Here is a 27,189-nt window from a genome sequence, read left to right as displayed (position 1 = left end):
TCAATGGTAGAATCTTTTAAGCAGACTGTCTAACCAAACACCGAGATAATGTTTTTGTAAACTTTCAGGAAGTTGTGCCAACAATAAAGGTACAATATATAATTAAAGTTTGGATGTATTAATTAGACAGTCTGAGAGCTCACTTGGAGATGAAAGGACACCAGATGTGTCAAGGAGAAAAAGTTGACGGGCTTTAGATAAAATTTAAAATCAAAAGCCTTCAAATCATCTAATGCTCTATTATACCAGAATGATTGCTTTAGTTCAAAGTCTTGCTGACAATTTAACACATTCAGTTTGATCATTTGGGTCGAAAATTTTTTTCTCTTTCATATTTGCCTTCCCTTTTTGCCCCCAAATAATTTTTGAGATGATAGAAGAATATACAGTATGTCAAACACCTGACAGAGAATTCCCTATCAGATTTCCTGTTTTGAGGGTCAACTCTTATTTATATTTAGTTCTCTTGTTTACAAGATGGAAATGTTCTTTGGTGTTTATCACTGTCGCCCACGTAGGTCAGGCTTAAGCAAAGGCGACGAACTCATTAATATTTATAAGTTGTAAAATTTATTGACTTTTAAGAAATAAAATCTCAGTAAAATCTCACATGCCTGGAACTTGATATTTAGTGGTGACATTCTCTCTTCTTTGTATTTATTACAAGTATAGAAGTAGTTTTACTTCCTGCTGGGATGTATTGATGGAGAATAATGAAGTTAACAGTCAGAGAGCAAGAGGCAGGCGAGCATCTTCCTTGGCCGATAGGAGCCCTTTAGATAGAGCAGCGCCATCTCCTCCTTTCTCCCACCGGTAAAAGTATAAAAGAACTTGCAAACATTGCACCCTCTCGGGGACTGAGGCGGTGTAACCCCACCCTTTGAAGTCGGATGGGAGGGTGTCATATGTTTTTATTGTTTCCTCCCTTTTCTCCCTTTGCTACTTCTCGTCTTCTCATCCCTAGCTTGCTTCATTAGTACAAATTTTCTTTTCTTCTTTTCTTAGCTCTTCCGAACAAGGCTTTGGGATATCATTAGGAGACATAAATCTCTGTTGGGGGGTGGGGGTTTTGAGTTTTAAAGAGGAGAGTCATCAAACAAACATCTCAGTGTCTTCATGCCTTTGTTTTGTCATTACTGGTCACTGTTGTGTTCAGCATTGTGGGTTTGATTTTCCTTTTTTTTTTATCCAGATCCCCCCACAACTATCCCTCCTCCCACAACAACCTCCACCACCACCACCACCACCACCATCCTCACCATCATCACAGGTACGGTACCTTCATTGCCATTGAAAATGTCCTGAATGTATATTGTCTTTCTGGTATGTATAAAACAAGAAGCCTTAAAAGGTCTCTAGGAATCCTTGGAATTGAAGTATTCCTTCATTTGGTAATTTGAAAGACATTAGATACTATGTTCTCAAGTTGAATCTTAAGGACCTCAGAAAAACCTTTAACATCCAAGCAATTTAACAGTAGGATCAGCTATTTTGCCGAATTCTTTCTGAAGCATCACCGTGCAAAGCAAAATGCTAGGGGAAATGGCAGCCTGGCTCTTAGAGGCTGGATAGCTTGTGTTTAGCCACGGGTGGCAAAATGGTAAGTATCCTGGCTTTGGATCCTCTCCTTGTCTTAATTTCATCTTAATCCACATGAAAGAAAATACCCACCCTTTCCCATGCCTGTGTGGGCCATGTTCCTAAATGCATCATCCTTTTGGTCCCAGAGAGTAGCTGCTGAGAGTGTGTCGCCTGGGGACCCACCGTCCTTTCCACGCTGGGCACTCCTGTACCCCTCGCTGCCCTCCATTAAACGCTGGAGGAGTGGGAGAGGCAGCCACAGCAGTTATCACTCTGTGGTTTAGCTCTTTGGACTCTCTGAAACTTATTCAAAAAGTTTCACTGTCTCCTGTTTCTGACCATCGCTGAGGGAGGAGGTGTGCCTTCCAGCCCCTTCTTCCTGGTCCTCAGCAGCTCTCAGTGCTTGATATTGCTTGTCTGGGAGGCTTGGAGTTTTCTCTGCCAACCAGGGTGGGAAAGGTTACAGCCTTACCATGTCAGCTCGTCATGCAAGATTTCCTTACGTAAGGCTGCACCTACCTACTGTCGACAGGTACCTGCCCCAGAAACACGGAAAAGTAACTATGAGACCAAAAAAAACAAAATCTCTTTAAAAATTAACTATTGCACTCCATCTCTGAGCCTTGCGCTGTGGTGTACAATCCTGGACTTCTTCAAAATCGCTGAACAGTATACTCATCTTTATCCTCCTCACCACCCTAGATGTGGCAAACATCCTTCACGTTAACTTTCTGGAGATATTTTCAGTTTTCACAGGACTCAGTGAGATAGACAAAATGAAAATTCTAAGTGGTCAGTGGAAGAGGAGGCCTCATCAGTTTATGGAATATACCAGTAGAAGGTCTCCTTTCAGTTTTCTTCACCTTCCTTAAGTATTACAGTGGAACAGAGAACTTTGAAATAAGCCGCTTGTGAGGATGGTTGAGTAGTGTTTGTGAAAACATCAGTGTGTGCCCTGAACTGAAAAGCTTCTGAAAATCCATCAATTGGTGTTTGTGTCTCATTCTAAAATCAGCTCCATCCAGGCTGCTTCCTAAATTCTTATCTGTGTGTATTTCCCTTTTAGCTTTCTGTTAGTTTCTTCTGCTTGTTAAGTAAACTCAGTTTATCAGTAGAGCAAATAGATTCCCCCCACTTTCTGTATTGTTAATAAGGACAGCAGAGCGCTCCTTCCTGACTCTGATTTCTAGAGCAACCGTGCTAACATCTCTCCATGCTACGGACCAGGTGTTTGCCTTTCATGATTTCTTACCTCTCATCCCAGTAGTGACCCCATTAAGCTTGAGCTCCTGTTACCAGGTTTTCATGAATTTTCCTATGAATGACCCTTTGAATGTCATTGTAAATTACATCAGCCCACTTGCCACTGCCCTGCCTGTGTGAATCCATTGAGAAAATCCATCGATGGTCTTTTTTTCTTTACAGAAGTTGCCCAGGTATGAGCCCACCTTGATTACCTCTCCTTGTAGAAGATACCATCTAGGTAACCAGTCAAATTTATAGCATAAGCACCACATTTCTCCTTAGTGTGGAGCCAGTACTTTTCATTTGTGGCTGGCCTCTTACTCGCTTAGGCTATTTCTATTTGTTTTAAAGACCCTTCTTAACAGTCCCTCAACTCCTCCTCTCTCTGTCAATCTCAGCAACATGGCAGAGGTGCTTCAATCACACTCCTAATCCTTCAGTCCAGACTGAAGCTCATCCCACGTCCAGAAACAGCTACAACTCACTGTTATCACAGTTCCGACCACAGAGACTCCATTTAAGAGGAAATTTTAAAAACAAGCAATGCTAAGTTTCTGGCCACATCACAGGTACCTTTACAGGGACTTGTCTGCTCCTCCTCCTCTTCTCCTGGCCTCTCAACTCAAGGTCACGAAAGATGATCTCATAGATGCACTTTTGGCCTCTTGGTGTTCCTAGCTGAACCTTCTCTACACACAAAATGCATTTGTGGTGATGAATGCCCTGATTTCTCAGTGGCACACCCAAGAGTCGTTACAGCAAAATTGCCTCTAAAACAACACTGGAGAATCTGTTGCCTTAATGGATGTGATCTCACAGGCTTGCTATGTCTTAACAAGCAGTCTTATATATATTTATCTTGCCCAGAAAGTGCACTTGTGGAATTTAACATTTGCTCCTTTCTTCAAACAGATTAAAGGTTATGGAGCCGAATGATTCCATGTCCCATTTTAAAGGTCCAGGCCATCCCCTAGATTTAGATTGGTTCCTAAAAAAAATCTTCCAGACTGAATCTTGACAAATGGAGAGCTAAATTAATTTCTACCCCTCTTCTTTCTTGTACTATTTGGTACATTACGGCTAACCATTAGCCTTAAAAGCTTCAACAGCTAAATCTAGTGACAGTAACATAAAGCGTTGGCTTAAAAAGAAAAAGAGGAAGAGGAAGCCCACAGGCATCTTACTTCTTTTCTCCCAGGCAAATACAATGACTGAAACCCATTCCCTTGGTCAGAGTTTCATTACAAGCAAAATGCACAAATGCAGTCGAAAAAGTTTTTAAACTCGAAAGGTCATAGATGATTTCTGAAAGGAAGTGTTCCAGCATTGTCTTTTATCTTCCACAACCAGAATAATCGAATTGTTCCCCTTGTTAGGGAGGCAGGCCTTCATGAGTTCTCAGTCACCTGACTCCCTCAATACACGTTAGCACTTCATTCTGGAAGCCCTGGTAAAAGAGGAATTGTGAGCCCAACCTGGGGCTTCCCACATGGCTTGGTGGTAAAGAACCCACCTGCCAACGAAAGAGAAACAAGTTCGATCCTTGGGTCAGGAAGATCCCCTAGAGAAGGAAATGGCAACCCACCCCAGTATTCTTGCCATGGGCAATCCCATGGACAGAGGAGCCTGGTGAGCTACAGTCCATGGGATCGCGAAAGAGACAGATATGACTTAGCTATTCAGCAATGACAGCCTGACTTGATGCTGCCCACCCAGAATCATAGGTGGGTGGGGGAGCACGGCATCCCTGCCTCACCCATTCTGCATGGGGAAGCTCTCCTGACTTACGTGTAAAGGCCACATCTAAAGGTAGATTCATCTTTGGAAGATTTTTGCAGGCTCTCGAGTCCTGAAAGGATGATTTGATGTCAGTTTGCCATATGAGCATTGTTGTGGCTTTGTAACTATTCACCATCATTAGAATCTTTTTCTGAATAAGAACCCATTTGAGAGATGGAGTTGGGATGGGAGCCACACAGAGCCTCCTGTGATGTCCCATAAGATTCTTTGGTGTCTCTGTTCTCTTTCATGTATGTTGATCTTCTAACCACATATTTCTGTTTTGACTATTGCTACTGGCAGGCCCCCACTTATTTTTTTTTTCCTTTAACATCAAGTTGTCTGTGTGGTTTCATTCATGAAGATACATGCTATAATATGAAAGTGCAAACTGCATAATTTAAATTGTCCCTGGCATCCTCTTCTAAAATACAGAGACAGCCAACCATTACCCATGGTAACAGTCCTCCATGGAGATTCCTTTCAGAAACCAGAATCAAAGAAAAATCTATCGCCATAGGGCAGGGAGCATTGTTTTGTTTTCTTTTGAACATTCTTTGAAATTGGTTGATTTTGTATATCAGATGTACATAAAAATACCTGTTTTGTGTTTGGGGATAGTTTTCACCCCTGTCTGCCAGTTGGGTCAGTTAACCTTAGGAAAATATTCTGTGTTTCCTTCCATAGTTAATATGGATATTGTATTGTTTCTGCTTGGTTGTGCCCTGGGTTAGATGCTTGATGAGAAGTACCATAGAAAACAGTCAGCACTCAGTTTTAAACACCCTTAGCAGGCTAAATATAAAATTCAGGCCGGGAGGAGTTCAACCTGTAGGTCACACTTATACGTGCAACTGTCATAAATTAAAAAATTAAAATCACCTTAGAATAAGAAATGAATAGCTATAGGGCCAAAATCTGAAACACTTTTAAAAATCCTTTCATAAGAATGAAGTAGGTCATTTCTAAATGAGTTTTTCTCTTTTTGAAAGTACATATCCAATTAAATATTTTGTGTTTCTTGGAAAAGAAAACAGCACGGATTTTCTTATTGGCATCTGAGCACCCAGTATTCAATATACCTCGGAGAAAGTGTGTCCCCCAGGCTCACACTATTATTTTGGCTTTCATAGTCTCCTGTTCATAAGCTTTTCTGTGTGTAATGTGGGTCAGATCCCATAAATAAAGGAGGTGAGAACAGCCTTTATCCTTTGGGGATATTTGTAGAAGATGCCAAACTGGGGAGACTCAACACCCTGGCACATGTTTTTCGTTTCCTAAATGCAAAGGAAAGAAGTACACCTGTCTTAAGGCTGACTATAGAGCTTTGCTCCACGTTGAGCTGTCTCTTCTCCAGGGTCCTTCCTTCATGACCCCTACACTCTGCTGTTGACATTTGCGTGATGTCAAGGGTAGTGCTCATAAGGCATTCATCCACCACATATCAAGGACCCGTAACATGTATAGCACTGTGCTAGCACCCATGGAGACAGTAAATTCCCGGAAACCCTTGAACTACAGCTAAGGGAATAGATTATAGCCACTGGAACTCAATAGCAGGAGATACTGTGTACTTAGGGCTGATGCAGAAGATTGACGAGGTCATCACAGAAGTAGAATTCGGTCTGTGCCATCAGGGAATGGATAGAAAGTGGACACAAAAGGATGGCATTTTGGAAATTAAGCATGAAGCCCTAACTTTACTTCAAGCATCTGTCTTCAGTGTGTGTGCATGTCTTGTGTGTGTTTGTGTCCTGGGTTTATACTAAACCATTGTTGGTAGGAGATACTCATCTCTCATACTCATCTCTCATCCTAGAATGTTTACTAAATTGCCTTTTTTCTTGAGTTTGTATCTACTCCATTAAGACTGTTTTTCATTCATCATTTATTGAATACTTATCAAATGTTACTGACATATATGCCAGTATGTCTGATGACAAGAATATTATTAGGGCACTGGCAGACACTCATGGGCCGTCTTTGTTGTAATGAGCCCCCTTTTCAGGTTTTTGCCCCCTAAGTGCATTGACCATTTATTTTCCATACTGTCTCAAGTGTGTCCATTTTTATTTTACTACTGCTGATAACCTTATTACAAATACCGTCAATAGCCAACTGGTTTTGACCCATATTGACTTACGAAAGAATGGAAGAAATTAGTGATGAAGGTCACCTGATTCTGCATTTTTTTTTTAAAAAAAAAAGGGGATAAGGGATAGGAAGTGAGAATTTTTCTAATGCTTCTAATCATCATTTCTGTCATCATCCATACACTTTTATGTTCCTTGTTGAAAAAGAGTCCAAGAGAGAAGGAATTGACATGTTTTCATACTGAAGACTGATGCACAACAGTGCAAAAAAACCATCTCATTTTAAATACAGGTTTCTTAGGATTAGAAAGTTGGAGCTGTCTCAGTGTTGGGAAGTGTAGGACTTGGCAGGAAGGACCCAGCTCTTGGAGTATCTACCCGGAGACGGGTATCAGCTACTACTTCCAGAGCTGCTCCCCACGCTCCACCATCAGCCTTCCCTGGCCTGCTCTTCTTCTGGCACTGTGCTTCGCCCCTCTCTGCCACGCCTGCCACCCAGCACTGACATACAACGCGGGAGAGGAACTGTTCTCCTTGTTAAATGAAACCACGGTTCAGATTCCTGTTATTTTCAGAACATCTGGTTTGCCGATTCAAAGATCTCAGGGGCATAGCAGCACTCGTGAACAATTCTGAAGAAACTTTTAACAAAACTTGAAATTAGCCAAAGGAAAAACCAAACCTAGTCCCCTTCTTGCAGATCCTTGGTGCACAGGCTCTCCCCTCAGAGGAGAGGTGGCATGAAGATGGAGGGGAGTTTCTCATGAGTCTCCTACTCGGGCCTGTTCTCTTCCTTCCTATCTGCTTCGCCCATCCCTGAGAAATGGGAGTTTAATTAAAACCTAACATAGACGGAAAGAAAATTAACTGGGAAATGGGTAGAAAATAAATTTCAAAGTTTAATTTTTCAGCACATATGTTTGCTTTCAATAGATTTCAAGTATGTCAAAAAGAAAGAAAAGGAAAAAAAAAACTATAATATATATTGGCTAGTCCTGCACAACTATGAGAATAAAATTGTCAGGGGAATTCCTTGCCTGCCCCGGCATCTAGATTTAAAGCAGTTCCATAACACAAACTGAAGGGGAATTCAATTAAGAAAACCCATTGGCTCCTTATTGACTTTAGTTAAGAAAATAAACCAAGGGAAAGTGTATTAAAATATGTCTGGACTGCTTAGTATGCTTTCATTTAAGCTTATGACAATCAAAATGGCAGAATTTAAATTCTTTACAATTAAGGTCTGCTTTCGAGCAGATTGGGTTCTCTGGGTTATTACCCTGTGCATTTTTTAATGTATACCCTACTCCCACCCCTCCCTGCACCCCCGAAAAAAGGCAGCCTTGCAGTGAATCTGGGTATTGTAAAGCAAGAGCACCACAGAGCAATTGGAGAAGAAAAAGTATTTAAGGTTGTAAATTTAATTTTGTTCTTGGATTTTCATTTTCATTTATGGCACCCGTTGTGTTTGAGACCACGGACTAATTTATGGATTAGTTTTAAACCCCCAGTCTGTCACACTCAATGAACAATTCTAAGTTGGAGAGAATCCATATGAAAGGATTAGAATGTGCCACAGTGGAGCTTACACATGACTGTTTCAACTAAATAGTGTCCAGCTGCCTCACACACATTTTTTGGTGGGTTTTGTTTTGGGGATTTTTTTTTTTTTTTTGCTTCTTGGTTAAACAGCTAGTGTCTCTAATCTGACATATCGTCTGAGCCTTTTGATTTTGAAAATATACTGCCACATGAAATATAGGTGATGTTTAATTTATTCAAGGTAGAGTTCCATAAACTGTTTGTACGCTGGGAGACTGAACGTCGATATTTAGCGAAATGTTCATCTTTCAAACAGCAGTGCAGGCCCTGCCCTTGGTTACCTTGTTTAATTATACTCATAAAACAGCTAGGGAGTGACTATTAAGACCATACATACTTACTGGCTTTGAAAGAACATGGGATTGTTTTTTTCTTGACCATATAAAATAAATGTACGATAAATTTCTCCCTCATTGTAATTAAAATTAAAATAGAGACAGTAGCTCAACAAGGCCTTTTTAATTTCATAGCCCTATACCACCGTTAAGCCCACCTCAACTTTCTGTGACCTATTTTTCTCCTAGGCTTAGTGAAAAGATTATTTTTTAAAGACAGCCACGGAATGAAGTTTGAAGAAAGCCTCCGTTAGGGCAATTAGGCACTCTCGTTTTTCAAGTTAATTACAGCCTATATTATCTTCTACTAGAAAGTTACCATTTGCGTCTTGCCTGTACGCTTAGAATGTTGTAAAACAATATAGTGACCCCACAAGTTGATTCACAGGGGTGGGCTAGCACATCTCTCCAGCGTTCTGATTACAAAACCTTAATAAATCCTACTTCACAGAGCCACACTCACTTCAGAGCCAGGGTGTCTGGTTTCTGCGTGAAGTCGTAATGCAATTATGAAGGAGAATTAGATTCTGTCACAGTGCTCTCCTGTGGAGAGCACAAAGTCACTTCTAAAGGGTTTTTTTGTGTGTGTGTCATTCTTTACTTGAAATAGCCTCTGTTCAGATTCCACACCAGATGCTCTTAGAGAAATGGAATCTGCAACTGCCCCAGTGTACCCTCCAGCTCAGTCTCAACCTTGTAGCCAGCCTGTGTGTCTGCTGCGGTCTCTGTTCCATTGCTGGTCCCGGGTTTCTGCCACTCCCAGCTGCAGGAACTGTGTTGTTCACTTGAACATGTGCTTGCTTTTAACTGTTTTGGAACTGTGTGTTTGCCTTCTCAACTTCCCTTTCTCTTCCCTGTGGGTGCAATTGATGGATTTTGCATCCCCAGAACAGGGAGGCAAGCTGCACTGTGAACTTCTTTTGTTTATCCTCTAGTACCCAAAGAGTAGTGTACACCCAGCTTCTGTTCATTTGATTTTGTCATAAAGCCAACATGATGTTGTGATGTAGGAAGATAGTAACTTGTCTTCCTACAAGTCATCTGTTAATGCTAAGACATCATTTTTGAGGACCCTTAGGTTTTACCCCAATCCCTTTCTTTCATTTTAAATTAATGATTTAACTGGTGAAAATAAAGCATATTAGAATGCTGCTACAAAAATAATGAACCAAAATGTTTATTGCTTTTTTTTTTAAATTTTGGAAAAGAACCAGTGTCTAGCCATAAAATGTATAAACTTGCATTTAAGTGTTTCTATACAAATGTGCATTTGATTTTGCCCCTCCATTTGAAAGCACCGTAAACTAACATTGATTTGGATGTTTCAAGTCAGGAGATGTGTTGTGAGCATCAGATGTAGAGATGTTTCAACTGTACAATTTTCGGTATTGTTTTTTAACTGCTATTTTATGCATACAGACTTGTAAGTAAGTATTGCGTTCTGATGTGGTTTATGTTTTTATTCCCTTCATCTGTTCTTCAGAAACTCAGCTATAAGTTATATTAAGCTGCAATGGCTTCTCAGACTTGTAGTTAATTCTGGCTCCTTAGAAGGGCTCTAATTTTTTGATGGTCTAGGATTCTGAGAAGGGCGTGCCAATGAAGGGGAACACCGGTGTGAATTCATGTGCCATATTTATAAATCAGAAGCACCAGGCTCCTTGGATCAAAGACAAAGTCACATTTGGCATTATGGTGCATTTAAACATTGCCTATTTTAAGTCCAAAAGAGTCTTTTGGAGTCTCTTAAACTCATGAAAATAATTACCAGCTGCATGATTTAAAAAAAAAGTACAGATAACTCCTCAACAGTGTTAACCCAAAATCCCACTTTCCCTCGACATGACAAGCTTATGTGTGGGTGTCAACACTGCTCTTTGGCCAGAAGGGGATCATGGAAGGAGACACCGTGAGAGGGTAGAACTGAACATTAAAACCCGGCCAGACGGGTTGACGGTGAAATGAAGTTGGCTAGAAGAGTGGTGTTAAAATGACTTTGGAAAAAGAATGTCACCGTGCATTTTGTTAGATATTTATCCCACTTCCCCTGTAGCCAAAATGAGAAAGGAAATTTCTGGAGCCCCTTGGGGAATTTTTCATGAAGATGAACCAATACAGCAGGCCTGCTTTTGAAGCCTGAAAGGTTTTGAAGGAGAAAACTTGAACAGCATTAGAAATAGAAGAAGAAACAAACCATGGTTTCTTCCACAGCAAGTGCATCTGGCAGTGAAAAAGCATCATGTGCTATCTCCTAATTCCCCCAGAAGGCAGGACTCCTAGCAGCTCACAACAGTGAACATGGTTCTAGATCATGGATCTGGATGACTGGATGCTTTAACTTTGGAAATGTCACATGATGACAAGTGGCATTTTCACAAATTATGTGGACCTGGTTGTTTCCATGCCAGACTTCTGCTCTTAAGAGTATAACATAGTAAGATCTGCAGAGTGAAGGATGGGTGAGTGGTGAGTGTCTGTGTGTGTGTGTGTGTGTGTATAAAGACCAGTCCGAAAAGCTGTATGTTCATCCCCATGGCCTCCAAGTTAACTGAACTTCCCAGCTGAACTCTGCTGAAATAACACACTGGATGAAAAACTTGAACCCCTGTATTCATCTGCAGGCATCTGCCTATGAGCCGTAAAAGGATCCTAAACATGCAATTGACTCAGTGATGCCTGCTTGGGAGTCATAAAGCCCAAGCGCCTGGGTGGGTTGGGTTAAAACAAAGGCAATGTTTGAATGTATGAATCTGTTGTTCAGCCAGCCTCTCAACTGAGCGTTTGTGTCACAGTCCTGAGCCTCGATGCGTTCAGAGCCATCCACCAGTCACTGAGTTTGCACTGGTGTTTCTCATCACTTTGCATGTTCCCCTGACTCTTGACTAGCAAATAGATGTGTCCTGGCAAGCCCCCAAAACCAAAGAATTTACTGTTATCCTTACTGGCTCGCAGCTTTGAGCTGAAGGCATGTCTTAAAACAGTGCAACTCACTTCAAATGCTTTTGGCTTTTCATTTATTATTGCTTGTCACGCGATGTTCTTTGAAAGCTTGCTCATATATTATCTGTTCCATTTTTTCCATTTTCCCTTTTTTTGCATGCCGTTCCTCCTGTTTCTTCCCTTCCTCCAATCCTCTGTTCCCGTCTGTAGACACCACGGCGACGACAGAACCAGCAGTTCACGGTTGGTACCACATTACTGTTTATCTACTTTCTCAGCACTGCTGAGCGGCAAGGCAAGCCTGGGAAAAAGAGAAATGCAGTCTTCAAGGGAAACTGTGTTCCAAGTAGACTGATCTCATAAATGTACTCTAATTTTTGAGGTTTGAAAGGATGTCGAGTCTTGTCATTTCTGTTGAAAGTTCAGTGGCCAGTGGTTGCAGTCTGAGATGAGGCCGCCTCCGCGCCGGCTAGCTGGGTTAGAGGAAGTTTTAGCTGCATGTAGCCCTTATTTCTATAATGCCACCAGATCCTGAAACATAAGGGACTCCAAAAAAAGAACTAATATTTGCCTTAAAATCATAGCATCTGAATTAAAGGCCCAGTTGCTTTCTTCTTTTATGGGCTAGAGTCCCAGGTACATCTTGAAGAGGAGTCATTTGTAGGACAGATCAGGGCGAAAGATTCCTGTTTAAACACATGACATAGGAATGAGGAAGAAGTTTGTTCTTTAATTATACTCCCAATTGTATTTACCTATATGACCACTTGCGCTTAATCTCCATGTGTGCATATAAGTTTATGCTAACATTTGGCAGAAAACATCTCCAGACTAAGAAGGATACCATACATACATTTCAACAGCATTAACTGAGACTTGTAAAAGATCATTTGTTGGGGGGGGGTTATCTTGTAGACAAAACACTAAAAAAACAAACTCATTATGATTTCAGCCAAAAGTGGATAAAAATCAAGCAAGTGAAGCTCAGGAGCAGGTATCAGGGAATCCTTTTCCCAATTTCTCCTCTGACTTCCTAGGTTGGAAGAGGTCTATTCACTTTTCTATGTCTCTCCCATTAGAAAATGAGAATCATGTTTCATCTGTATATTACTTTATTACTTAGCTCAAATCTCACCCTGCTGATATTGTGCTTTAGAGAAAGATATGTTAGTTAAAAGTAGGCTGAATTTTAATAACTGAATCCAAGGGAATTATTTGGTAAAGGGCCTACTTAAATCACTTTGCACACTGTGGCAGAGTTGAAATCCATCATTTAAATGACAAAAAGTGATCAGCCAAGCCTATGTTGTTCATTCAACTTGTAGAGAAACAGCTCTTCCTAGCACTACTGACCTTCTTAAATAGACCTACATTTAGACCTTGCCAATTAGAAATATCTGGCAAAACCTGTGTAAGCTGGCCTTGAAAGTCAGGCCTTGGTACTTAGCAGATGACCTCCACACCTGGACCTTCTGATGAGAAATTCTAAGAAGGCAGAACAAAGGTGGGTATGGGGTAATACCCCTTCAGGCCCTAATCCACCTCTCCCCACCCTTTTCTGTTATTGGCATGAAGGGAAAAGTTCATCAAATTAGTTAAAGGGCCAGATACACCACCAATCATGAGAAATCAATTAGGTATAAAACTTCCACTTTCCAAGGTAATGCCCCATAGTGCCTGCTACATCTCAGGGATCACACTCCATTAAGCTCGGTTATTTGTAGGTTTCATCATTAATTGAGCACTTCCTGACTTTTATCGATTATTCTCAGAGCTTTAAGGCTATTTTAAAGTAGTTCAAGAGATTTTGTTCTATTCTTTTTAGGATGCTTTAAGTTCTGAGCTTTCAATAATTAACTCCAGGGTCAAATGTAACCATAAGATTCCTGAATTCAGTGAGTTCTTTTGAAGAAATATTGATCATTTATCTCCTAAGACTCCAGACTTCTGTTTTCTAGGTCCCTTTAATAGAATGTGTGTACTTATCTGACTCTTAATAGTTTTAGGTCTTGGAGTTGGGTAGGATAATCAAGGTGAAAAATATGTCCCTTGACCTGAAAAATGAGAAATTAACTTTGATGTCCTGATTTTAGGACACTCATATGATCAAAAAGAGATCACCTTCACTTTTTCTTTCTCCATATAATCATATATTTCTCTATGGAGAAAGAGAAAGTGAAGGTGATCTCTTTTGAGGGTATAATAAAGAGAACACTTGGAATAGAACTCACATTCCTGTGACAGGGAACAGAGATGCCTATGTTCCGTGAGAAGCAAGCACTTTCTTACTAGTTCAGGGATAGTGTTCAAGCCACAATATCTCAGGTACAGCTGTTGACCAGCAGTGCATGAGAAGTATACCTTGAGCCAAGAAATTTGGGGAGAAAAAAAGGAAATAAGAATAATACATGTGTATATATATCTGTGTATATATATATATATGTACATATACGATGCCTTAACAGTAGGAGAGAAGTGATAATCCAGGTTGATGCCAATAAAATGCATTTATAAATACATGCCCCAACTTATCTAAAACCCTTACAGCACCCTCACAAAGGGCTCCTACCACTTTTCAACAGCATACTCTCCAGCCCACAGCAGAAAGCTTAAATGAAAGCCGAAGTAATATCTAGAATTCGACTTGACAGAGGGGGAAATGTCTTCCAGGTCAGTTGCCAGGATAGAAGAGATGATAGAATGTGATGGAAGTTACAAAGCAGGGGACCAGATTTCCAAGGAGATGAGGATATAGAACTGATTTTATTGCAGTGATTCATCGGTAAACCCATGTGACTAAGATTCACTCGAGACTTATCTTGAGTTGTTCATGTTGGGGATCTGGGCCTAGAAAAATGTGGTTTGATAACTTGGCAACTTAAATGACAAGACATACTAGGTTAGCCAGTTGTGACCATTTTACTGGTCCTAAAGTTTTCATAATGGATTGCCTTCCATATTTCTCCTTTCTAGAAAGGAAAAAAACAAATCTTTTTACAAAATGCTTTCCCTTTGAAGACTCATTAAAATGTTTTATTCAAGCTTGTGTTGCTAGAGTGCGTTTGAAGTATATCAGTTGTTGATGTATGTTGACCTTTTGTTCTTACCAATATCTGATTGAAATAAGCATGTATCAGAAGGTTAGAAATGCATGGGCATGATTCAAAAGCAAATGGATTTTCTCCAAAAAGAAACCAAACAACAATCAGCCACAGTGTGTGTTTAAGGATCTAATTGATAGTAAAGATAAATGTGAGTGTAAGAATGGGATTCCTAGACTAGGGTGACTGAAGGGATCTTCTTTGAAGAAGGATCTTGAGCATTTGTGTTTTTGGAGCTCATCCTTAAGGCCTGGACAGGAAGAATCCTGTGTCATGTGTGCATGTTGAGCAATGCCAAAAAAAAAAAAACACTCTGCCAAATCCTGGTAGCATACAATCTGAAATTGATGGCAGAAATGCATGGGTGACGTAAGCACGGATGGTGCAGTCGTTTTCCCGGTTGTTGCTGTGTGGGTGTGTGTGATGGTTTTTGTCTGTGTGTTCTCTGTGGGTGTCTTGTGCCTGTTCTTTCTGTGCGCTGTGTGGCCCCTCTCTCCCCCGCCCGCCTCCCTCCCGTGGGGTGTTGGGTGGCAGCATGCCCGTGGTCTGGAATAGCGCTTGTGCTTTTGCTGCACTGCGGTCAGCTGGCTTCCTCTGGGCTTGGGGCTCTCTCTCTCTCTCCCCACTGCTGTTTTTTGTTTTGTTTTTTCAAGGCTACCTGTCCTTTTGCTTTCCACTTCTTAATACATTAGAGGCTGATGGTCTCATAATTTATAACCCCAAATGAGGTAACTAGTTTTTAATTCAGTTTGCAAGTGTAGCAAGACTCACACCGGGAACCCCCTCTGACATAATTTTTCATTTTCAGTTTTGGTTCCAAAACGTTTGCCCTGTGCTAGATCCGTGCTCTTCTCCTAGACCACTGCCCTTAGGTAACTACCCCACAAATCTCTCTTTCCCTGACTTATTTTATAAGTAGTGCAAGCCGTGATGGAAGTCTAAAATCACATGAAATTTCTTATCTTTCTGTTCAATTGTGGGGAAATTCTGCAGCCCATTTTTAAGGAGCAGTAGCCAGCAGTGCGCATTATTACAACCTCTATGTCCACCATCTGTGTATGCACCCCTCTGCACACCTCTCTGAGTGCACAGCAATGGCATTCGAAGGCTGTCATTCAGTCAAGGGACTCTGCAGACATGTGTGTTCTACTCAAAAACCAAGCTAAAGAGGTTTACGAATGGCTGCAGGACCTGAAGATTGTGTTTCAGCCTTGCTATGCAGTTTGCAAACAATATGCTGCTGTTTAACGGCGTGAACCAAATTTCTGCTAATGGGATGAAGGGAAAAACTCTCCAGAAAAGCTGACAAAGCAGGAAGAACAGGATGACTGGCTGAGCTTTTAGAATAAAACAACCGGGGGCGTCTGAACTCTTAATGGCTGGTGATGGAAGTAACAGATTCCATAATATGGCCAAGTGATCAGATGTGTGCTGCTTAGGTAAGAGAGAGACCATCGCCTACTTTTTCATAATGGGAATAATACTAGGGCCAATGGGAAGGTTTTTGTTTCCTAGAGGTTTTATTTGATCATTTTGTTTTGGAAGTTTCAGGAAAAAAAAGGGGAAACCCTGATGAACTCAACCACAAACATTCAGATTTTTCTTGACCTTGAATTTATTTAAATATCTCTAGGATTTCTTGCTGTTTCTAATTTTTGAAGTTTTCCTTAACCTAGTTTAAAATTGTCATGCCATCCATACCATTTTTAGAAGCCAGTGATTTCTGCTGGAAAGGAGATGTAACTATCCCAACAGCAGAAACACTGTCTGCAGAAAAGCATGGGATAGGCAGCCCATAATAGCATCACAAAGAAGTGAGAATCCTGTCTGTGGAAGAGATGATTCTCATGTATTAATCATCACATTTGCACCTCAGGATTTTATTAATTGCTCAAAAGAAAATTCCATGTGGACCAAAAGTAAACTTTCATTTGTTTAACGAAGTTTAGAGAAATGTGTTGAATACATTTTAATTGAAGTGAGGAGGAAAGGCTTCAACAAGTGATAAGAGCAAAACTCAGAAGTAATTTCCCACTTATTGTTAAATGGCGGAGTTTCCTTTTGAAGACTATTCTCTGCCTCATAAAATGCATCTTTGTCTTTTTCTTTGAGAAAATGAGAGCTGTATAATTTTTATCATGAAAGAAAAGTTCCTAAGCCAAAGCAATTTCAGGAGGTAAATTTTGCTTGTCTTTACTTGTACACTCAGTGCTTCAGTAAACTCTTCCTAATTATATTTGTTCTGAAATTAGCCAACTATGGAGGAGCACTATAGATTCATAAAATGAGCAATAGTTGTGCAAAAATAAATTTAACACCACTAACCTAAATGGCTTCCCACTTTCAGATGTAATATGAGCAGTAGATTCCAGATGATTTGGTATATTTTAAAGTTTATGCCATTAAAAATGACAGTTTCATCTTTAATGAGGTGTGTATAAACTGTCTGTCACTTTTTAATGGGAAACTTTGCATATCAATGATATTTCATAAACATATTTGTCTTTATTTTGTAAAATTAGCTTTCTAATGCCCTCCCCAGGGAAACAAGCCTTCAGCAGTAAAGCTGCCTACTTGAAACATCCTCGTTTAATATGGTTCAGTGGGTGCCAAGCACGTATGTAGAATGCTTTGATATTCATTGGGCCACGTAAAAGTGAGGGATTAGCCTCCTGAGAACTGCAAATTCATAATTAACTACAAAGAAGTTCTTTATGTTGCCCATTTATAACAATTATTCAAATAATTGTGTTCATCAGTCTTTATACAATGAATAAAGCCAATTAGAAATGGGAACACTTTCAACCAATCAGATTTCAGAACCAGTGCATAACATCCCTACTCAGTTGCCTCTGTAATTTATTGCATTACTCATTGCTTTCCCATGGTTGCCTAAATCCATAGTTTGGGAACATCCATGAATTTTGAATCCCCCCATGTTAAATTGGCACATGTCCTTGAATATTGGCACCCAAGGGTCATGATAGAAATTCTTCAAGAGCTCATATGACTCTTTCACAGCACCAACCGAACTATGAATATTCATTTTGCTTCTTTATAAAGGGGCTTTCCTGATAGCTCAGTTGGTAAAGAATCCACCTGCATGCAGTTGACCCTGGTTCGATTCCTGGGTCGGGAAGATCTGCTGGAGAAGGGATAGGCTACCCACTCCAGTATTCCTGGGCTTCCCTCGTGGCTCAGCTGGTAAAGAATCCGCCTGCATGCAGTAGACCCTGGTTCAATCCCTGGATTGGGAAGATCCCCTGGAGAAGGGAGCAGCTACCTACTCCAGTATTCTGGCCTGGAGAATTCCATGGACTGTATAGTCCATGGGGTCACAAAGAGACGGACACGACTGAGCTATCAATATTCACTTGGTTTCTTTATAAAACAACTTACAAAATCCAAAGTTTTACTGTCCATTTCTGCATAAATGTTTCTGTTGATTTGGGACCTTTTGAATCGTGTGATCGGTTTGACATTGCTTATTTCCAGAGCATTTGTTTTAGTTGCTATTATGCTCTTGCTGGCAGTTCACTGAGCATTACTCCCAAATCATTAATTCAGCAAATACTTACTGAGTATATTTTGTGCTTGACCATAAGAGAAGAGAAAGATAGGAAAAAAAAAAAAAAGCATGCCCCTCATTCCAGTTTAACAGGTCCACAGGTATCTTCAAAAGTGACAAATCTCATCAGAGAAATATTAGCCAATTATTGTGCAGACAAGGGGACCTGGAGCAGGTCTGTTCAAACCAGACACTACTTTGAGCTCAACAGGGAGAAACAAGTAAAGGCCCCCTTGATTGCCTTACATTTTGTGGTGCTTTTAACTTCATTAAAGGGAGTAGCCTGCAAATACAGCAAGAGGACGGGGAGGCCGTCTCCTCGCTAAGCCCCCCATGGTTTATCTGTTTCCGCCTTCACCTCTTTCCCTTCCAAACATAGCTAGCTGAGAGCCGTCCCAGCTGGCCAACATTGGTGCTAACTCGGATACAGGCATTTCAGGCTCCAGTTGATTATCTCCTGACCTAACTGCTTTTTCAGCTTTGAGGGTTTCATTTTTTTTTTTCAGGAATACCACTGGTTTTTGAAATTCTCTTTTTGAAAAATATTTTACAAATCAGATTTTCTGATGAAAGCGTAACCTGCAATCTGCAGTTAGCAGATGCTGCACCATTTTGAAATAAATGATCCAAGATCGTCATCAACTGATAATGAACTGTGTTTGTCAGTCTTGGCCAGGAATTTCAATTTATAGTAAAATGTGAACTAAAACTTACATACATCAGTATGTAACATCTAAATATATTTGTATTTAAGAGCTCTATCAGAGCATCGGCAGTGAACAATCAGGCTTTATTTTATTTCTTTCTGCATGCTGTTATGAATGAGTGATTTGAAACATTCACCTTCATGTTTCATGTGCTTTGAAAGTGGAGACTGAGGAATCTTTCTGCCTCGATTGTGTATCCATAACAAAATGAAATGATTGGAGAAATGTACTTATGGATTAATACATTTAAGCTCTCCAAAAAAGAGAGAGAGATGGCAAGAGATTTGGCTCATGTTTTTTTTTTTTTTCCTCTAATTTTTAAGAAATTCATCCTCAGTTCTTAAGTGTTTTGTTTATGTCCCTTGAGGAATGAAAAAGAAAAACGATTTGTTTTTACTTGTAAGGCCTTACTCAGTTGCCCAATTCCGCAGAAGAACTGGACAGTGAGGACCTCTCAGGTAAGGGCTAGTCATTAGGTAAAAGGCTTTGCAGTGTCCAACCTGTGGACCTCCGTCCACTTCCACAACATGGCCATTTTGATCACTGAGCACTTAATTCAAAACTGTGGGTTTTGAGACTAAAGAAAGAACAGATTTTTATTAACACTTTCTTCCTCCCCACCCTCCTCTCTTCCTTGTGTATTTCTCTGATTGTATATTGCATGTATATTTCAGATTGGGGCTGACTCTGTAAAAGGGTAGAGGTCAAATCATCTTTGGGATTGTGCTAAGGCCACTCTGTTCAGTGGCTTAAAATAATTTTTATGTTCTAAGTATGTAATGGTTCATGAAAAATTTGTTGCATTTCAAAGCTTTTTAAGGATGTTGGATTATGAGACAAGATCTTTATTTAAAAAAAAAAAAAAGCTCATATTGATCATCCCCTTCTGTGGAATATACTAGAAAAGCCAGGTCATAGTTAATCTTAGGAGAGGGCAGGGAGGGGAACAGAGGAAGGGAGGGGGGTAATTGTTTTGTCACACACCATGATGTAAACTAATTATCCACCTCAGACCTTTTTCACAGCACACTGAGCTCTTGCAAAAGTAGGTTTCATGCTTGATTCCAGGATTTAGGTGTTACTAATCCAGAAGAAGAAGCATATCCTAAAAAGGAGGGGAAGGAGATTTAAAATGGTCAGGGCTAAACAATTATATGATCTCCCATGATGTCCTGGTACTTCACTGCCAACCAGCTATAGCTTCTGAAACATTTTGATCAGTTGCCTCTTAATAAGTCAGTAAGGAAGGGCCCTTCCTCATTAGGAGAAACCAGGGCATAGGATCGTAGATGCTGACTCCAACCATTTGGAAACAAGAGTTCCATGTTGCCCTTCTTGGAGAGATTTCACTGCAGCTCCCTTGAATAGTTGGTTTTTGAGGTGTGGCTTTAACTACAGGTCTTACTTACCCAGTGAGAGAATGAGATGGTACCGCTGTCTTTCACAGTCAATAGATTTATTGCCTCCTCTGGAGAAGGAAAAGGCAACCCACTGAGGTACTCTTGCCTGGAAAATCCCACGATGGAGAAGCCTGGTAGGCTGCAGTCCATGGAGTCGCAAAGAGTCGGACACGACTGAGCGACTTCACTCACTCACTCACTGTGCTTCTGTCAAGCCTCAAAGATGCCTTTATTTTTCTGCTATGTAGCGTATCCCAGTTTGAACTTGAACTGTTGGATTTTCCTGCAGAGTGGAAGCTCCAGGAGGCCATATCGGTTTCGTTCACTGCTGTACACCTGTGGTGTTGTAAGCTCTCAACTGATGCTTGTTGGATGAATAAATGAATTCCAAATCCCAAGGAATTTAGATAGATAAATAAATAGATTAGAAAGCTAGCTGGCTATCAAAGCAGTGTTTTATTTTTGCCTCCCGTTTGTGATGGATTTAGAGAAGTTGCAAAAACGTTAGCCTGATCTTTTTTTTTTGAAGTGAGAGTAGATGAGTCTTTTCCCTACTTAGAATATCGTTCTGAGTGTAAGTAGTCCACACATTTCTGACCCTGACCCTAAATAAAACAGCCCTGTGACACAGTAGCAATTAGATCATCTCAAGGATCCTAAGAAGGGACTGAGTTCTCCTTGGCCCTGATCCTTCTTGGCATATCAGCCAGACAAGGATCACTCAGATACGCAGAAGTCATTTTTCTCCTCCTTAGGAAAATGGGACTAAAGCAGCCGTTACCCCTTCCTCCAGCATCATCAATTAAAGACTACTCTGGGTCTCTCAGCTCTGCACCAAGTCAGATGCAGCCTTGCCGCAGCTCTATCAATCACCCCTGAGTCGGGAGCAATAAACCAACAACTGTTTGTGTTCATAATAATTCGGTTAAATTAATAATTACGTTCTCCCCCTCCCCATCCAGGAACACTGCAGTCACACATTGCACGGAAGCCATAAGTCAAGTAGAACCCTGATGATCCATCAGGCAGGGGCTGGGCTGCCTTTGCATCTGGTTTGATGAACTAATCAAAAACTGATTAGCACCTTTGTTCAAAGGGGATGCTGATTAATCAATTACTATTGATTGTGAGCATGGCTTCACTAGGCAGCAAAGAGACATCTGAAGGGAAAAAAAAAAAAACACCCAATAAAAATTGAGCAGCTGTCATAGTGTTTAAATTTATTAAAACAAAATACATTATTTTTTATGAAGCTGTCTCGAAATGGGTCACTGAAGGGGAGCATATTGATTGAGAAAGGATGAACTTCTCAAATTTCTGTAGCCTGGAGACTGAATTCAATTATAAGACAAGACAAACAGGTTAACACCCGTCTTAAACAGTCCATCAATAAATTAGAGGAGGTGTTGCACATTTAATGCTAAACTGTGGTAATGAATAATATTACCATCCATTCCCTGCTCCATCTGGGTAGAAATTTCATTCTTTCCTCATTATGGATAAACGTTACATCCTGCTTTTTCCTTCAGAATAATGCTGGTCTGTCTTCTGCTCGCCCCCTGTTCCTCTCCTCCCCCATTCACCAATGCCACCTCAGCTAATGACAATTTCATAAGCACCATATGGTGCCCCAGCCTCACCCAGCAAAACAAGTTGCCCAGCTGATCCTCCTCTTTAATCTGCATTAAAAAATTATGCTTGCGTGTAGTTCAGTGATTTAATTATTGGTGGACCTGGGGAGATTCTCCAGTTCTACTTTGAACCCTTTCATTGACTTTTTGGGTGTTAACTTTATTGATGATGGATCCACAAGAGTTTTCAATTGTTTTATCAATTACATCTGCTGTTTCCCTGTGACAGCTGGTGGTTATTGCCACCCATGTGGAATAGAATGGCTTCAAGCCTATTTATCCTTCTATTTTATTTTAAAACTTTTTAAAAAATGTCTCCAACTGCCTTGCTCCCTTCAGCGATGGAAGGGCCTTTGGGGACTGTTTAGCGGAGTACGGTGGTAAATATACAGCATGCCAGAGAATAGCCCTCTGGCACAATCAGAGCAATCCATCAGACTTCTGCTTTTGAAGCAAAGGCAACCAACAAGAAATTTCAGAGCTCTCATGCTTCCCAAAGACATGTTTTCAGTTACAGCCCTAATACAAGAAGGTGATCTGGAAGAAAATACTTCTCCCTCACAATCCATAGGAAAGTGTGGATGGAAGGCAAATTCTAAGTGGCCTTGATAATTCATGTTAGTTGTTAAGGAAGGATCTAGGTGAGCTAGCTCCAGTCCTTTAAATGGATTACAGAGAAAACCCGGGCTTAAAATATGGTCTCGATTTAGTTAACGGAACTTCCCTGGTGACTCAGACGGAAAGAATCCACCTGTAGTGCAGGAAACCTGGGTTTGATCCCTGGGTCGGGAAGATTCCCTGGAGAAGGAAATGGCAACCCACTCCAGTATTCTTGCCCGGAGAACTCCATGGACAGAAGAGTCTGGCAGGCTGCAGTCCATGGGGTTGCAAGGAGTTGGACAGAACTGAGCAACTAACACTTCATTTAATGGAAGCCCTGAAAGGCCTTCAGATCCAGATTGTCAGTTCTGGGGTGGAATATACGACCATCTGTCTGGTGGGTGTCCTCAAAGTCTGACTTAACTTGCTTGAAATGTGTGTAAGGAACGGTCAGTAGACCTAGTATTGGGGGGAACTCTTTCCTTACTGGCTCCCACATAAAGTATGGCCTAGATTTGGCAAACAGGCAGTTGCATTTGTTGGTGGTGTTGTTAGACTAGTAATAATAAAGATGATGATAAAGTAAAACATCAAAACCCAGCTGGACTATGTAGACAAACTTAAGGTATGGCCCCTAAATTTCAAGTGAGGTCTTCTTTCGCTTGTGTTTGTATAGTGCTTGAGCACGTAGAGAGCTCACGCACACACGTCATCTCACTGATCGCATTCATTCAGCAGTTGTTTGAGCTCCTGTGTGCTAGGCACTGGTCTGGGCACCAGGGATGCAGCAGTGAACAAAACCAGCCAGGGGCTGGAGCTGCCCCAGATTTCACACGCCAGGATCCTGCCCTCATACAGTTACGTTCTTGTCCGAGAGAAAGGCTCAAAGCACAATGAAATGTCAGACTACTGCTGTGAGAAAAATAAGCCTAGGTAAAATGAAAGCGAATAACTTTACTGGGAAGAGGTGGAGGGTACAAATGCGCAGAAGGGGAGGCCAGTGGGACAGGAAGACCAAGAGACGAGCATGAGCCAGCATGGGAGGCTTGTCCCGAAAACCCTGTGAGATCATTGAGGAAGGGTTGCGTACAAATGAAGACGCTGGGCTCCTGAGGTTAAATGATTTACTCAAGAGACAGAATCAGAGTTTAAACATAGACTTCCCTGCCTTTTCAGGATACAGAAACTTTGGTTTAAAAAGTGATTATCCTTCCCCTGTGAAATCCACACTTCCTTTGTTCTGGGATCTTGAGAATCCTTTCCTCTTGGGCCCTTTTTGATGCAGTCAGTGCTTGGAAAGAAGGCGGCAGGGAAAGGTGATTTCTCCAGAGCCCATCAGGTATATTGCTGGCAACCAGGAGAGATCTTTTCCAGCATCGGATGAAGCTCTTTCCCATCCAGTGGCGACCTTAAACTCTGCTCAGTTGTTTTCAATACCATTATCTCCTAAACTGTGGGATGGATTTCCCCCTGAGCCAGTCCAAAACGCCATGGGAAGGTGTTGGGTTGCAGGGGGTTGAAACATGTAGCTTCCCTTATTTCAAACTTCCATTTAATACAATGCAGTAGACTGGCAAATCATACTGGGTCTGTGCCAGCTTGGCCATGACTTTACCACAACATGAGTTTGAATTTCATGATGTTGCTGATCGTCCCATAATCCAACATGCTACTGTTTCCCCCATGGGGAGGAAGGAGACCATCAAATAGGAACTATTCCTTCCAAATTGATAAGTTGGCGGGCTCCAACACAAAGTGTGAATTCCAGCTCTACAGGTTGGACACTGCTCTGGGGTGACTTCACCATATTCATTAATCCATCCTCACACCCCCAAATGCCTGAGGTCCACTGACGCATCTTTCTCCAGAGAGAGAGTCTAGTGGGAAATGTATGTTTGGAAATACTTCACAAGTCTGTCCTCTTTATCAGATGTCTGCTCCTTTAAGGAAAACTCCAGTCTCATCCTCAGCGCCTTCCTGTTGCTTAAAATGGAAAAGGCAATCACACTTCTGAGTCCTCATCATCAGATGAGTAGAGAGGACTCAGGAGTGTGCCTTGTGGTCTCTCTGGTGATGCTTAATGCCTTGGGAGCGTTTGCATCCTGTTGCATCAAGTCATTTCCACTGTTGGTTAAATTTAAAAAATCAAGTCACTTGAGAAGGGAGAGAAATCAGCATTAAAAAAAAAAAAATCTTGTTCTCATGCTTAGCTGACAACAAGAGCTCAATATCCTGATGCTTAAATGGTACACCTGAGTTATAACTTGGATGGGGTGGCCTTCGGCAGGCCCACAGCCTTGACCACCACCCCAGACCGCCAGTCACACTGTGTGCCATTCTGCATAAATGAAAAGCGGCTTGGTGACTTCACCTCAGCTGATGTCTCTGGGGCATCTTAGCCTCTGAGAACAGCACTAAGTGTGCAGTACAACCCTTACTCCAAAGTGCCATAAGTATTTGCCTGGAATCAGTGATGAGAACTGGAATAAAGCCCACCTTGGGCTTTATGACAGTGGATTTCAATTTGCCAAACACCTGTTGAGTGCCTATGACATGCCAAGCCCCAGCCCAGAGAGGCCCCTTCATATTCAGCAACACACTGGCTCCTCAAAACAGTCCTCTGAATTGTATGTCTGCTCAGTGGCTGAGAGTGGCTCATTGACCTGCCTGAAGTCACACAGAAAAGCAGTGAAGCCCAGCTTCTCGCCTGGGCTAGAAGGCTGTGGGCAAGTCCAGTGCACTTTCCAGCAGGCCACACAGGAGGTGAGCGCCTCCCTCTTCTGACATCTCCTGCTCAGGCCTCTTTCTGGAGGAAAAGATAGACGGTAACCGCCTAAGAGCACGGGTCCTGATCACTGTGATCGTGAGCAACCAGAGCCCGTGCGCAGTACTTGTGACGTCAGTGAACGCCTACGGAGCTCTGGGCGGCAGGATGGTGGCGACGATGATGGCTCCAGTTTTTCTTTAAGTCACTTAACATAGTTCTTTTGAAACGTTAGCATAGCTGGAGTTACATGGCTAGAATGAGACGCAGCTGAGGGGTCGTCTTAGATGCCTGGGATGCTGTATGAGAACCTTCATGATTTTCTTGCCTTACATTGCTTCCTTCCCTTCCACTCTCTCAGAAGACAGAAAAGAAAGGTTATGCTGCATGGAGGCCGGTGTGCTCCAATATGTATTAACATCTTAATGGGAAAGCTGTGCATGTACTGTATACATTTACTACTCTCTGACAAGAGGGAATTAAATGTCAGAAGGATTTGTAGCATCTATAATTGAATTGGTGCTGAGAAAAGCAAATCTTAAAGAAGAATAACATATTAGGATTAGCAAATAATGTGGCATTTTGTCAGCGCATGCCATTCAGTTTGTTCCCCTTCAGTAATAAAGTTGTGCTTTTTAAAATGCACACTTATTTTTGTTGTCGTGATGGGAGCTACAATAGGCCCTGAGAATGAGAAGCTGCAGTTCTCTGGTGGCGCCAGGTTTGGGTACTGGTTTTATCTTTGAGGTCAGATTCTGGTTTCGTCCCAGATATGAAAAATCCACTGTCAAGCTTTTTCTTTCTTTCTAGTAAGAAGTAGCAAATGACGTCATAGTCATTAAGCATCCTCTGAGATCTAGTAATCCCTGTAGCCCTAGGAAGCAAGGGGCCACATTTCTGCTATGAACACTGCTTCTCGAAGTTTCTAATTAAACTCACTTGTCCAATCAGACCTCAGCCCAGGAAAAAAGAATAGAACTAAAGCAAGTGACAGACAGAACTGTTGTGAAAAGTCAACAGTTTCACTTTTCCCAAAGGTCAACAGGCAACAGTCATTCATAGAGAAGTGGCAGAAGGTTAAATATAGGATAGTCCAATAAATTCAGGTAGGAAGACCCATCTCCTTAGAACCTCCCCCATTTCTTTGGTATTAATTTTAAAGATGAGACCTTGGGTAGTTTATAACCTTTGTTAAAAAAATAGTATGTGTGTTTAAGGGGAGTGTCTAGCTCTCCCCAAGTATTTGAGTATTCCTTCTAGCCAAGGCCAAGGGAAGGTTGAAATGTGAAGGAAGCCAAGATAGGGTGGTCGTCCCATCCTCCTCCGTGTGTCTGAGCTGTATGACTATGTCACACTTCAGCTCCTCCAAGGTGACAGTCTTCGTGTCCTGTCCGTGTGGCCTGGGCTGAAGGTAGCCCAGCTGCAGCTGCAGTGGGCACTTGGCTCAGCGACCCCCCGCTGCCAAGGTCCCTGTCTGCCAGGAGCTTGTCTCGGACATCCTGGCCATTCCGTGGTATGGCCTCTGGTAGCGGAGGCTTCTAGGTTTTTCACAGATCTGTGATTAAGGCATTCACACAGCAGTTGATGTCAGGTGTCCAGTGCCAGGTGGTAAAGTAGCCATAGAAACCAGGATCTGTTACAGCACCCTGTTTTAACAGGCGGTGCAACTGCCAGAGCCCGGCGCTCAGGAGACCCTGGCAAGACATTTGAGGAATAAGAGCAAGTAGAGAAAGGGGAGGCCCCTGGAGGGAGAGGCAGGAGACCGAAGTTTCCTAGCAGTCGCTTTTCTTGTCAGGCCCTAGGGAACGAGTGCCTTTAGAACTTACCCCTTGCACATTGCCCA

At 41.6% G+C, this 27,189-nt stretch overlaps 1 protein-coding gene across 3 annotated transcripts in view; it reads left to right on the top strand.

The window, feature by feature from the left end:
- CADM1 (cell adhesion molecule 1) overlaps nt 1-27,189 on the top strand; it is a 363,473-nt gene that overhangs the window by 326,821 nt on the left and 9,463 nt on the right. Inside the window, exons 8-10 of one of the 3 annotated variants that reach the window (XM_088842946.1) lie at nt 1,193-1,270; nt 11,786-11,818; nt 19,356-19,435. In XM_088842946.1, coding sequence (XP_088699072.1) covers nt 1,193-1,270; nt 11,786-11,818; nt 19,356-19,420 — 176 coding nt within the window. In that variant the 3' untranslated portion in view covers nt 19,421-19,435. Of the gene's footprint in view, nt 1-1,192; nt 1,271-11,785; nt 11,819-19,355; nt 19,436-27,189 lie in introns of those variants that run through there. The other 2 variants (XM_055423067.2, XM_055423068.2) reach the window with 2 other exon arrangements.

This window comes from Moschus berezovskii, chromosome 14 (genome assembly GCF_049115385.1).
Source record: "Moschus berezovskii isolate FMDL1 chromosome 14, NW_MosBer_1.0, whole genome shotgun sequence".
Lineage (NCBI taxonomy): Eukaryota > Metazoa > Chordata > Mammalia > Artiodactyla > Moschidae > Moschus > Moschus berezovskii.
This window is presented reverse-complemented; position numbering and strand designations above follow the sequence as displayed.